The sequence below is a fragment of the Cydia splendana genome, chromosome 24 (assembly GCF_910591565.1).
Source record: "Cydia splendana chromosome 24, ilCydSple1.2, whole genome shotgun sequence".
Taxonomy (NCBI): domain Eukaryota; kingdom Metazoa; phylum Arthropoda; class Insecta; order Lepidoptera; family Tortricidae; genus Cydia; species Cydia splendana.
The window spans coordinates 4,276,466-4,290,556 of record NC_085983.1 but is presented as its reverse complement, the minus strand read 5'-3'; the positions used below and the strand labels follow the sequence as shown (position 1 = coordinate 4,290,556).

The 14,091-nt window shown below is 39.2% G+C and overlaps 1 protein-coding gene across 3 annotated transcripts in view; it reads right to left on the bottom strand.

Moving 5' to 3' along the window:
* LOC134802315 (segmentation protein cap'n'collar-like) overlaps nt 1-14,091 on the bottom strand; it is a 183,006-nt gene that overhangs the window by 87,995 nt on the left and 80,920 nt on the right. For all 3 annotated transcript variants that reach the window (XM_063774907.1, XM_063774905.1, XM_063774906.1), the window contains 3 exons: nt 13,651-13,725; nt 11,194-11,331; nt 9,170-9,215 (listed from right to left, as the gene is read on the bottom strand). In XM_063774907.1, coding sequence (XP_063630977.1) covers nt 9,170-9,215; nt 11,194-11,331; nt 13,651-13,725 — 259 coding nt within the window. The remainder of the gene's footprint in view (nt 1-9,169; nt 9,216-11,193; nt 11,332-13,650; nt 13,726-14,091) is intronic.

Genomic DNA, 14,091 nt, shown 5'->3' with positions numbered 1-14,091 from the left:
AGCCGGGGTTTGAACCCGCGATTGAAAGTCGCACGCTCTTAGAGTTAGACCAAGAAAAGTCTGCAGAGATTTTGACAGCACACGCAGTGCCCGTTACGTCATAATTTCATAGAAGTTTGACGTTTAAAATAACTAGAGATGCCACGAATATTCGGCAACTATTCGGTATTCGGCCTATTCGGCCATCTTTGCCGAATATTCGGTTTTCGGCCGAATGTTGCCTACTATTCGGCCGAATACCGAATATCTGTTGCACCTACCTAAAAAGAAAAATTACACAAAAAAATAACCAAAAACGAGGTATATTTAATATTTAAAATGTATTCTTGGAAAGTAGCTAAATACGAAGGCACGTTTTTGACCATATGTCGTATACAAAATATTTTATTTTTATCATGGGTCTGATTTGATTGATTTACTGACTGACTTATTAAAATTCTGTTCAACATAATATAAATCTTAGCAAACGTTTCGTGCTTCGTTGGCGAACAGTTTTCATAATAATTGTGACTCAAAATGTTCGCATGTCATGCCGAATATTAGGTCGCCGTATGTTCGGTATTCGGCCGAGAGAGGGGCCGAATATTCGGTAGTCGGTCAAATGCACTATTCGGGGCATCTCTAAAAATAACACTAGCACTGCGTGTGCTGTCAAAATCTCTGCAGACTTATCATGGTTTAACTCTACCGGTAGGCCACCAGCGTTTCTACCGACTTTTTAAAAAGATAAAGATAGTATATTATTCAAGTAGGCATATTACAATGCGCTTATGAACGTCAAATAAAGCTACACCGGCTACAAGCTCCAACCCTACACCTCTGCCTCGAGAAGATTTAAGTCCCCCCTCAATTGGAGGAGGGTATCCCAATATGGGACCGGCAACAAACTCGGCGGGACACATCTTTTCAAAACATTATATCTTATAATTAACATGCATTACAAGTAATTGAGAAAAAATAAAATTTAAATCACTATAGAATTCATATAATTATATTCAGTAAATATCAAAAACCTATCGAACTATTTATTCGTACATAAGTTACATTAGCCCCAAAGCAAAACGTATGAAATTGTGAATAAGTTATGATGATGCCAGCCGACAATCAACAAAGGAATGATTAAAGGCACAAAGGGATCAAACGTTTTGTAAAGAAGGCGAAATGTGCAGGAAATACATAATATCACCAATTTCGATACAAAAAAACCGGTCAAGTGCGAGTCGGACTCGCGTTCCACGGGTTCCGTACATAATTCCGACTCACGCTTGACTGCACGTTTCTAATAGGTTTTCCTGTCATCTATAGGTAAAGTACTATTTTGTGTATTTTTTTCAAAAGGTCCAGTAGTTAGGTCCAGTAGTTAGGTTTAGGTCCAGTAGTTTCAGAGATAAAGGGGGGGAATGGCCGGACAGACAGACAGACGCACGAGTGATCCTATAAGGGCTCCGTTTTTTCGTTTTGAGGTACGGAACCCTAAAAATGGACAAGATCGTTTCGGCTGAATACGATACGTATGGGTTCCGTATTATATATACTTGGTCAAGAAAATCTTGTCAGTAGCAAAAGGCAGCAAATTAGAAAAATCGCGAATTAGCAACACTGTTTTCGAATTTCCTGGTGCCTAATACAATGTACAATCATGCTCGTTGATCTTAAATTTTTGTAAAATTTGAGTTTATGATAATTACATGTTTTGGTTCGATGTATTACATTGCCGTTTTTCTTAGCGCAATACTGCTCTTTGAGTGTTGCCCTACTTCACTTTGCTGTACATTGCTACTGACATACTTTGCTTGACAGACTATATTTAACCTCGATGGTTAAAAACCGTAGGTTTCATGGCTTGTACTGTAGCTAGCATATGGACGCTTCCAAGGATTTTAAGGTAATTTAGGCATTCTATAAAAAATCGCATCGCTACACCGATCTGTTCGTTCTTCTCCACATTTTATTTCATATTACATTATCTGATTTTTATAATAAACTAGCGTTTGTACATATTATGATCGTGTGCGAGGGTTCCCTATGCTCACTGAACCCTCAAAAACCTAGTGAACCCCAAAAAAGAGCCAAAGTATTAATCACAGAGAACACTGCCCGAGCGATGACTTGTGGAAAGTCGACTCGAAAAAAGACCCGAGTCTTTTTGAAATTCGAACGCGGCTGTCACTCGGGGAACACGACCAATTCTGAAAGACCCACCGGCAGTAATAAGCTGTACGAGGACAGGTTTCTATTTAAATCGGTCGAGTTTGAGCTCATTATTGAACCGACGCCACTCCGTTCGAAAACGTGTCCTTTTCAAAAATCCAGAGATAATAGACTTTTATTAAGTTTTTTATGCGTTTCGATCATAAGTTTTGAATTATGTTTTAATGCATAAATTTCGAAAGTTTTCGAGATAGATTTCTTTTTGTTAATGGTTCTTTTTAAATTGGGTACGAAATGGCTCTACTAAGGCTAGTTTTAAAACGAAATACGAATCCTTAGGATCGATCTGAGTGAAACTAAACGTCATAATGTAGGTACCATGTTCTTGTGTGTAATGGGTGTCAAGGGAAGAAGTCAAAGAATTGAATGAAAAAATTATTTTTCACTTGCAGTTTTTTTGTAACTTCAGCAGTTTTCTAAAAATAATAAACAAAACCTCAAATCGGGACACAAAAATAGGCAGAAAAGGGCAAACAACCGCAAGCAAAAGGGATGTTGCGAATATTTGCATCCGCATCCGCAACCGTGGAACTTCCTCATTAATTTCAAAATCCTCTCCGCATAAAATCGATGCGGAGCTTAATGATTTAGATTTATTAGATTTTAAGTTACTGTTTATTAAATATGACGCACCTATATTCTTGCTCAAATACTAAACGATTCGTTTTTTTAAAATTAATAAGCAGTTTTGACAAATTCACAGTATTAGTGATGGTACTTGCCATAACTATTCCAAATATTAGGTAGGTACCTACATCAAACGGTCTTTGAGAAAAACGCATTTAACCGATTTGCAAGACCGAAGTGATCCCATAAGAGCACCGTGAACAAAGTTTTGTACGGTGCTCTAAAAATTACTAAAATGTAATATTTGACGTTTTTTAAATACCTAATCTTGACATCCGCATCCGCGGATGTCAGCCTTTAAATATCCTCAAGAAATCTGCATCCGCAACATTCCTGCTTGACAACTCGTTCCCACTTCCAACAGTAAACTATGAATGAAAGAGTATCAAGTAATGCCTACTTGTACATAGTAGCTGTCAAAGTGCCTCTCACGATGACACCCAGATTTCTGTCAATGTTGACTGACCAAATGTAAGTCTTGTTGTGAAGACATTAAGGTTCACCGATGGTTAGCGTTGCTGTATCGGCTAGTCATCACAACAGAGCCAACGGCCTAGTCTATGAATGGGTGTAACTTTTTATTAAGTATGTGACGTATCACTGACACTAGATAAGGTGCCTTATCTAAAACTAGCGTTGCTCCGCCATTTTGAAGCGTTCTATCTACAAAAAAAACATATAATAAGGTCTATATACAAGAACTGCTAGTCGAGAACCTCATGTTTCCTTGAGTGTATTTATCTAGGTCAAGATGTAGTGCATAATTGTTTTCCATAGTATTGTCTCGGAAACGTTCGTATTTGTCATGTCTACTTCAGTCAACCTCAGTACTTTTTGTATCGAGACTGAGTGAAATAGCAAGACACGTTATAAGTTTCCGTGAAAATACGATGGAAAATAATTATGCCCTACATCTGTACTCGTAGGTACTTTTTACAGCACATATGGTGCTACTTTACCGCCCTAGTGCGGTAATTAGCACAATACTTGCCTATGTCGAAAATTTAAGGGGCCATATCATATGTACTGTAAAACGTTGTCAAGAAAATTCCTGACGTCTCGTAACCCTCTATATACCTATGTACATGGCTCCAATTTCACCACGGTGACAGGTGCGACGAATTGTAAAATCACTGTTGCTGACGTCACAGGCATCCATGGGCTACGGTTACCGCTTACCATCGGGCGGGCCGTATTCCTGTTTGCCACCATCATTGTTTTATTAAAAAAAACTTTATAATATCGGAAAAAAAGAGATATTTCTCTTTCTAAGTTTATGACAATTGTCACAAGAAACACTATAATTGTCACGAAATTCCGACATATAACTCATTACCTGTCAAGAATTACCTACAATTCTTCTAAATCTTGACAATTGTCAGAAACTTCGCAAAAGAAATATCTGTTTTTTTCCGATATAATAAAGTTTTTTTTAAATAATACAATGATGGTGGCAAACAGGAATACGGCCCGCCCGATGGTAAGTGGTAACCGTAGCCCATGGATGCCTGTGACGTCAGCAACAGTGATTTTACAATTGTCGCACCTGTCACCGTGGTGAAATTGGGGCCAGCTCGTTAGGTATTTATAGTCAACAGGTTTTTAGGGTTCCGTACCCAAAGGGTAAAACTACCCTATTACTAAGACTCCGCTGTCCGTCCGTCCATCCGTCCGTCTGTCACCAGGCTGTATCTAACGAACCGTGATAGCTAGACAGTTGAAATTTTCACAGATAATGTATTTATGTTGCCGCTATAACAACAAATACTAAAAACAGAATAAAATAAAGATTTAAGTGGGGCTCCCATACAACAAACGTGATTTTTGACCGAAGTTAAGCAACGTCGGGCGGGGTCAGTACTTGGATGGGTGACCGTTTTTATAGATAATGGTACCGGAACCCTTCGTGTGCGAGCCCGACTCGCGCTTGGCCCGTTTTTTTAAATTCTCAGCTAGTCTAAGAAAACATTTACTATATAAATGTGCCTGATATATGAGGATATGCCCTCCACATTGAAGCCACGTTTAACGCACAATGGCGGGCACATAACGCTCATGCGCACATTGTCACGTGATTCAAGTTGCTATATACCTATACTTTACTCGTAGGAGTCGTAGGTATTTATAGTCAACAGTTTTTTTTAATTCTCAGCTAGTCTAAGAAAACATTTACTATATAAATGTGCCTGATATATCAGGATATGCCGTCCACATTGAAGCTTCCACGTTTAAAAGCACAATGGCGTCCACATAACGCTCATGCGCGCATTGTCGCGTGATTCAAGTTGTCCTATATACCTATATTCTACTCGTAGGAGTCGTAGGTATTTATAGTCAACAGTTTTTTTAATTCTCAGCTAGTCTAAGAAAACATTTACTATATAAATGTGCCTGATATATCAGGATATGCCCTCTACATTGAAGCTTCCACGTTTAAAAGCACAATGGCGTCCACATAACGCTCATGCGCGCATTGTCGCGTGATTAATGTTGCCAGCAACGTCTCAATCCCCAGGGCTACCATCATTAATAATATCATTGTGGAATTAAAATCCGCTTTGTGAATTAACATGTGAGATTTGGTATTGTATGTTTGCTTTGGAGAGCACTTTGTGAGCAACGATTTTCTTGAATTTGAGTAAAATATAGTTAATAGGAAAGAGGATGGCCGCTTCTCCAAACGTAGTCCTCATTTTACTACTATGTTATTCAGAAACCTAACAGCAGCTGGAAAACGTTTTGTGATTAAAATCTGTGTTTTGTTTTTAAACTAGCGACCCGCCTCGGCTCCGCACGGGCAGACCTAAACCTTCCTCAAGAATCTTCGGATAGAAATCCGTTCAGTAGTTTTCGAGTTCATCGCGAACATACATATAGAGATAGACAAACTGACAGACGCGGCGGGGGATTTTGTTTTATAATATGTATTGACGATACCTTAGAGCATTTAATAACTGGAGTCGCCTGTAAGAGCTTACCCCTCTTCCGAAAAACTTGTACAATTGTGCAAACTTTTGTATGGACTGACATGGCTATTTGTACGTTACGTACAAATCATGTAGAAATAGCAATACATTTGACGTCCCCTCCCCCGCAAAAATCGCAGACTGTTTCGTACAGAAAATGACAGCCATGACGTCTCCAGTTACTAAATGCTCTAAGGATGATACCTACAGCCGGTAACTAAAACTACTAGATAGTATTTGTGTCAAACGGTAGGCAGTCCAATTGAGTAGGATCAAAAAGAATAGATAGTATAGAGGGGTCCTGTCATTGTAAATTTTGTAGTCACTGTAAATTAACTGCCATCTATCGACACACGACTAAAACTCAAAATGAAAACGCATAAAGTTATCAAAAAATGTATATATATGGATAAATGATTTTATTATTTTTTTATCATTTTGATTCATGTTCATTCACTGATATCTATGTGTTAAAATTGTTAAATATGAAACGGTGTCGTCACGCCATCTAGCTGAGGATAGGCTAAAGGTGTGTGCGACATCTATTCGAGAATGACTTTTACTTGAATTCCGAGGCACGTTTTTTCCTTAGACTTTATACGTCTTATACGAAGTTACATATGTCTTTGGTAGGATTTTGCGCAGTTATTCAATAGTGCCTAGCGGTATATCGGTAGCGACCGATCTTGAGTATCCCCATCCTCAAAAAATTTTAATTATTTAAAATTTTGTGTACAATTCGTCGACAAAGCAATACGTATAGCTATAGAAATTATTAATAATACCTTTTTTTACATCTTATTTAAAAGTTTTAAAACTTGTACGCGTTTTGTATCAGCCGTGGCGTGGCTTGAGTCCCATAATTTCTATTAATCCAGAAATGGCTGACTCATATGACTAATGGTGCTGTACGGGGTGCGCACGAGTGCCGCAGCGAAATGTAATCGAATTCGGGGGTTTTAATTAATAATACTTAGTTTTTTTTAAGTTGTTGTTGTTTCGGCTAGGAAACGCAGCAGAAAGCGCTGGTGGTCTAGCGGTAAGAGCGTGCGACTTTCAATCCGGAGGTCGCGGGATCAAACCCCGGCTCGTACCAATGAATTTTCGGAACTTATGTACGAAATATCATTTGATATTCACCAGTTGCTTTCCGGTGAAGGAAAACATCGTGAGGAAACCGGATTAATCCCAATAAGGCCTAGTTTCCCCTCTGGGTTGGAAGGTCAGATGGCAGTCGCTTTCGTAAAAACTAGTGCCTACGTCAAATCAAGGGATTAGTTGTCAATCGGACCCCAGGCTCCCATGAGCCGTGGCAAAATGCCGGGACAACGCGAGGAAGAAGAAGTTATTTCGGCTAGGAGCTCTGAAATTATATTCTTGTATGTCTCGTGAGCTCCTGGCGGCGTACGGACGGTGTTAGACGAGGCGAAGAAGATCGGGAAGTCTTGGAGCGAAATGAAGCGAGAAGCTCAAGATCGATCTACATGGAGAGTCACTGTGGACGCCCTCTGCCCCATCTAGGGGACATAGGATCTTAAGTCAAGTACGTCATGTCTCGTGAGCTCAGAAGATTGTTCATTAAAATAATACATCAGTACAAAAGTGGAAAGTGACACCAGTTCCTGTGAATCGATCAAGTATTTTTGGTTTGGTGACATTAAGTATATATAGGTATATGTAGGAATGTAAATTACTAAATTATATTTTATTTTTATAGATTAAGTTTGTAAATATGCATGCAGCATCTGGAAAATATTTGTATGCCTAATGGCTAAACATAGTGACACTCTTTTTAAGTGTACAATTATATCTGTAAAAACCTGTTTACAAATAAATATATGATTTATGATTTATAAGCTTCACCAACATCGTTATGGAACTGAACGAAAATGGAAAGAAAAGTACAGTCAGCGATAAAAGCTTGTTTATAAAATGTTTTTTTTTTAACAAAACATTTATCATCAGGTTAGATTAAGTTAACAGGACTCCTAAATTGACTGGCAAAAGAACAATGTTTTATTACATGTGTATTTTATTAATGATTTTATTATTACTAATTTCAAACAGTGACGTCATATAGTAGATATTACTACCCAGTATTCTAAAAAACATTACCCTCCTATTCCGTATCCAAGATATCCGTATCGCAGTCTAAAAAGCGAACGTATTACAAAGGGCCGATCGCAAATACATCTAATGATTGGGGGAGCACCCTTGACGGAACATACATAGGGGAGGCGCCCTTATGTGGTATATAGGGGTTGATAGCGGCAATCTTTGTATTGGCACTGTATGTTCGTGTTTCAAGTAGGTATTTGTTTAATGGAGCATGATGTTTCTTTGGATATATTGACGCTTGCGTCAGTGTAATAATGAGAAATTTATAAGTTATGAGGGAACAAATGAACATACATACATACATACCCACATACATACCGGTCAAAATCATAACCCTCCTTTTGCGTTGCCGTAGTCGGGTAAAAAGTAACAGTAGTCCGACGGCCTTTGGCGTGTACCGAGCTACTTAACAATGCGACGACAGCGATGTATCTAATATCTCGGGTGCGCGCGACCCATAGCGTGACATGACAGTACGCGCGTCATTTTGTATGGGATTTTGAGTTTCCAAAACGTCCAGCTTGGCGCGCTGTTCAAAATCCCATATTAAAATAGACATAACGCTCGTCACGCTATAGAATTAAATTTACACTAGGGGGTGTGAAAATTATACAATAATGGTACTTACCTTAGCGCAGGACGGCAGGTGCTATGAAAGTTTTTAGAAAAATGGCCAACAAAAGTAAAAACTAAAAAAGTTCTGATGTGTCGGAAGCCGGTGTTGCTCGAAGTAAAAAAGCTATTAATTTTAGAATTTTAAAAAGCTTGCTGTTTCATGGTTTTTAGGGTTCCGTTCCGTACCCAAAGTGTAAAAACGGGACCCTTTTACTAAGACTCCGCTGTCCGTCCGTCTGTCTGTCACCAGGCTGTATCTCAAGAATCGTGATAGCTAGACAGTTGAAATTTTTGAGGACTGTAGTGACGCCTTACCCTCACACATAACATAGCCTATACTATATAAGCTCGTACACATGTTATTCTAGACATTATAGACCTATACTCCAACCAAATAGTTCCATTTAACGTCCAACACTACATGGCGACCCTGCCAGGATCGCCATGTGAGGTTGGGCGTTAATGATACAACCGATAGGTTATAAGTAAGGTTTTATTCTGGATAATATAACATAGCACTTGTATAAGGCTACGCTAAGACAGTGTGAGTGTGGCGTTGCACACACACCACAGGACTGCCAAGTAAAATAATTTCGACAGATCCTTAAAAAATGCAAAGATAATTGACTTACCGGTCTCGGTGTCGACGGTGTAGGAGAGGCCGGCCCAGGGGTCGTCCTGGGGAACAAACGGGACCATGGTCATAATCAGAGAGTAGGGAGTTCCAAGACAAATAATATCTTGTAACTCCCGCCTCTTTTGGAGAGTGCTCATGTATAAGACTTCAATATTAATAGCTATGTTTTGGAGTGAATCAACTAAAAAAAATCTGTAACCTGTAACTCTTTGGAGTGAATGAATTAAAAAAAAATCTGTAATAAAACTAATTAAGTCAATACGAGTAAATGAGGCTAGGTCTTCACTTTGGGACTTTTTAGGGTCCCATACCCAAAGGGTAAAACGGGACCCTAATACTAAGACTCCACCCGTCTGTCTGTCACCAGGCTGTACCTCATGAACCGTGATAGCTAGACAGTTGAAATTTTCACAGATGGTGTATTTCTGTTGCCGCTATAACATCAAAATACTATAAACAGAATAAAATGAATATTTAATTCAATATTCAATTCAAGTGGGGCTCCCATACAACAAACGTACCTTACTTATATTTCTCTATACTGTATTGTATGTAGATATGAGCGCCGCGCCGGCGCGCCGCCGCCGCCGACAAAGTTTTCGCGCCGCCGCCGCCGACGCTGCCCTATCAGCGTGGCATCGGCGTGACCTTGTTAGATACTACTATTTTCAGAATCAGATAATATATATTTTATCTAATTTAGATGTTTAACGGCGCCACTCTGAATAGCTTATAGACATTCAAAAGGTATTTTAGGTCCATATAAGTCAAAAATACTGATGGTAAATTCAAACTTGTCTGTTTGGTAACCGCGCTGCTAGTGTTAGGGCAATGAAATGACTAATTTTGCCAGCTGGCTAGCTCATCCGTCATTCACCGCGAATTTAATCATTGCAAGTATGGTTTGAATGTCTTTAAAAGGTGTAAAAAGGGGTTAATTTCAGATATAAGCTTTTTCATGCCCAAAGGTCCAGCCGTTGGCTTCGCACGGAAGGGCATCGGAAATGACGCATTTAAGCTTGCCATTGTTCAAATTTCAAGCTATGCTCTCTTGCAGCCCAATCTTTGGTCTCGCATCGCTCGCATAGAAGACGCTATCGGAACCTCGTAAGTTTTCGGCCCTGTTTGGAGCTTAACTTTCGGGCTCACTTTTAAAATGCCTGGTCATTGGTTCTTCTCCGATCTTAGCTTCACTGCAGCACGGCCTTAGGCCTCACATGAATGCACCTGCAGGAAAGCTCCAGGTCTTTAACACTATGGTTTCGGTCTTTGTCGGCCTTCGGAATTCCTTACACTGGACCAATAGTTCAATTCCAAGCTCTGCTCTCTTGCAGCTTGGCCTTCGGCCTCGCATAGAGGCGCGCCGTAATCGGCACTCCGGGCATTCTTGCCGTCAGCCAAGCTCATATTTGGCGTTCGATTCTAAGCTGTATGCTTACCTACAGCTCAGCCTCTGGCCTCGCATGGGAAGGCGTCGGAATCAGGTCTACGGTTTTAGGTGGAGCTCGGCCTTGGGCCTCACTTTTTGACATAAATCGGTTTGTTGGGTCGATATTGGCTAATGACGGACCTTGAATTTTCCTCACTTCGGCTCTATGGAATGTCGACCAGACGTTCCCCTGATACAGTCAATCCGCTACTTTTTACATAGCACAAAAGATAATAATAAGGGCTTCGCAAAGACCTTCCGGCCAGGGCCTCGCCAAGATTAAGACCGCCACTGTGCCGCGCGATCGGCGCGATACCGTTTATGCTATATAAAACTTTTTTCGTACCTTTATTTAATCAATTTTGCAGCAAAAACATGTTTTTTCGGTAAAATTTTGGTTTGAATTCATTTTCATTAATCAAAGGTGTTTCAAGGCCACGCCACCGATTCGCCGCCGCCGCCGACCGATTTTGACCGGCGCGCCGCCGCCGGCTAAATGCCTATCGGCGCTCATATCTAATTGTATGATGGGAAATAAAAATCCACTCTTAAATAATATATATGTATATAATAATAAAATCACGACCCACCTCCTTATCGTCAGGGTTGAGCAGCGAGGCCTTCACCTTCTCGATATCTTCTTTCTTCTGCTGGATCTTCTCTTCTGCGATCTTCAGTTCCTTGTCGATCTCGTCTCCAAGCTCCACCTTGGTGGCGTGCGGGGCCGACTGGAATACATAATAATAATAAATAAATACCTATCGACCCTAGTCAGTATACCTACACATTAATTTTTAGATTTAGTTTTTAAGTTTGTAAATTTCTGTAATATTACTTTTTATCTATCTAATCTAATACCTTTAAACGAGAAATTCTTGTTTATTTACATATTTCGGGGATATAGGAAACGGTTTCGATGAAATTTGCTAAATGGGGGTTTTCGAGGAGGAAAAAAATAGCTAGGTCTTTTCTCTGGGAAAACGCGCATTTTTGAGTTTTTTTACGTTTTCCGAGCAAGGCTCGGTCTCCCAGATGTTATTTGTTATATACATAAATGCATTTTATAACTCAATAAATATTCTTTCTTTTACCATTCGGATCAGATATTTTCACCACACCAGCTCGTAAAGGCTCTATTTGTACTTCAATTTTATCCACAAGAGTATTAAAGTAATTTGATGCAAATTTTGAGTGGTTTCCTCATGTTGATTGGTGGTGGTGGTGTTTTAAGTGATGATTTTGAACGATACATATTACTATAGCGTTCATTTGGACTTAAATGAAGTCAGGTACATTGAGGAGATTGATTGTAAATGACAATGAGAAATTTAGAAGTTGTAACACAATTTTAATATTAAAATTATATGCCAACTGTTTAACATGACTTGGATTATTTGCCAGCCAAAAACGACCATGTAGCTTTACATTTAAAACGGTCACCTATCCTAGTTGGTAATAAACTGAAGCAGAATTAGCAGAAGGTCTTTAGTTCGAATCCCGTGAATATGTGTGTGTTTGGCACGATTATTTAGTCCTGAGTTAAGGATATTTCATATATATTATTATAAATGGGTCTCTATTGTTTCCCATAAAGTTTTAAGTCATAATGTATTGTTTGTCCGCGTTTTCAGTTCAGGATTGCCATAAAACAAACCTAACTTATTTATAGGACAACCTTACGAAAATCCTGATAAGTGAACGGTCTCAGTTTTAGGACTAATGATAATATGACAAAAAATACATTATAAATTATAAGTTATAACTTTATGTGAAACAAATGGACTCAGTTTTATTTACATAAATTAATATTATAGTTTTATTTACGGTTGGTATTTTATTTTGAGCGTGGTGAAAATTTTTGTGTTTGACTCGGTAGCAATGTTTGTTTTAAACTCGTGCCTTCAAACCCTCGCAATGCTCAAGATTCCACTGTTCCAACCACTAGCTAAGTTTATTTTGGGAGAGTGGTCCAAAACTACGTTGACATAGAATTTTAGGGATTAATTTTTTTATAGTACCTACGTTAGGTACGGTACACAACAATATGTCGCTATAAAGTAAAACTTTATGTCTAAGGTGCAGGGGGACAATTTCGACTGCGGGGTAATTTCAACTAATCGAAATATCTTCCATGTTTTACATTATTAACTAGGGTGCCATATACAGGCTGCCCAGTAATTAATGGACAACCTTCTAACCATCGACAGGGCACCTTAGGCTGGTCCAGAAAATGCAATTAAAGGTCTAGTAAAAGTTTCGTGGTTTTCGAGATAATCGAACTTTTCTGTCTTTTTTACTAGTTATCACCATACTTCACTTTATGTATGTATGTATGTATTTACTTTATTGTACATAGAAATATAAACACGAGAAACACAGTTACAGAGTCAATTAAATACAACAAAGGCGAACTTATCCCTGAATGGGATCTCTTCCAGTTAACCTTTGAGGAAATGAGTAGGACAGAAGTAACGATGAATGACAAACAAAAGCAAAAGTGTACAACCACCAACCATCACTTTAATCACCATGTAGGCCATATCTTTGTTTGTAAAAATGTAAATAGCATGTGTGATACCATTTTAGAATCAGTATTAGATAAACTATTTTTAAGAAAGTTGGCCACTCTGTTCTCCATAAATTTTTTTTTCACCGCAAGTGATCAGACTTCTTGAAAATGTTAGAGTACAATGTAATTTTTTGGATTAAGGTCTTCTAAAAATACACCTTGGCTATGGAAAAACTGTATTGCCTATCGGTTAGCAGGCCTATTTGAGAATATTTTTCAAAAAACAGAAGGTAAAAATCTTTTCATTTGTGGCCTAAACGATCATTACAGTGAAACAAGGAACCACAATTAGAAAAGTGCGATTATCTCGAAAACCACGAAACTTTTACTAGACCTGTAAGTGCATTTTCTGGACCAGCCTGAGGTGCCCTGTCGGTGGTTAGAAGGTTGTCCATTAATTACTGGGCACCCTGTATGTCTAGATAGTGAAAAACCTTACGTATTTTTTTACTATTTATGTAAGAAAAGAAGCACTTACCGGATGTATGGGATCCTCGAGCGAGAAGCCCATATCGACGTCCTGCTTCCACAGCACCTCGATGAGATCCATGTCCTGCAGACAATCATACATACATGTTAATATTGCATCAAGTATAGTCACAGAATAAATAATAGTACTAGGTACAGAAGACTCACTCTCTAACAAAACGCGTCTGTTACGATCGTACAGATATGGCCGCTAGGTGGCGACAACACGCGGCTTATGGCTAGCCACCAAAATTGGTGTGGAACTTTTAGCTACCTGTAGCAAAGCGACGAAATCGCGGAGTGAGCCACGCCTGGTAGGTATAGTTTCCGTTCCCACGAACTAGATTAACTAATGGCTCCTCTACACGATGGGCCAGCGCCGGCCACTCCAAGGGACGCAGCCATGCGGTAGAATGAGATAGCAATATCACTTGCTCCCTCTAACGCATAA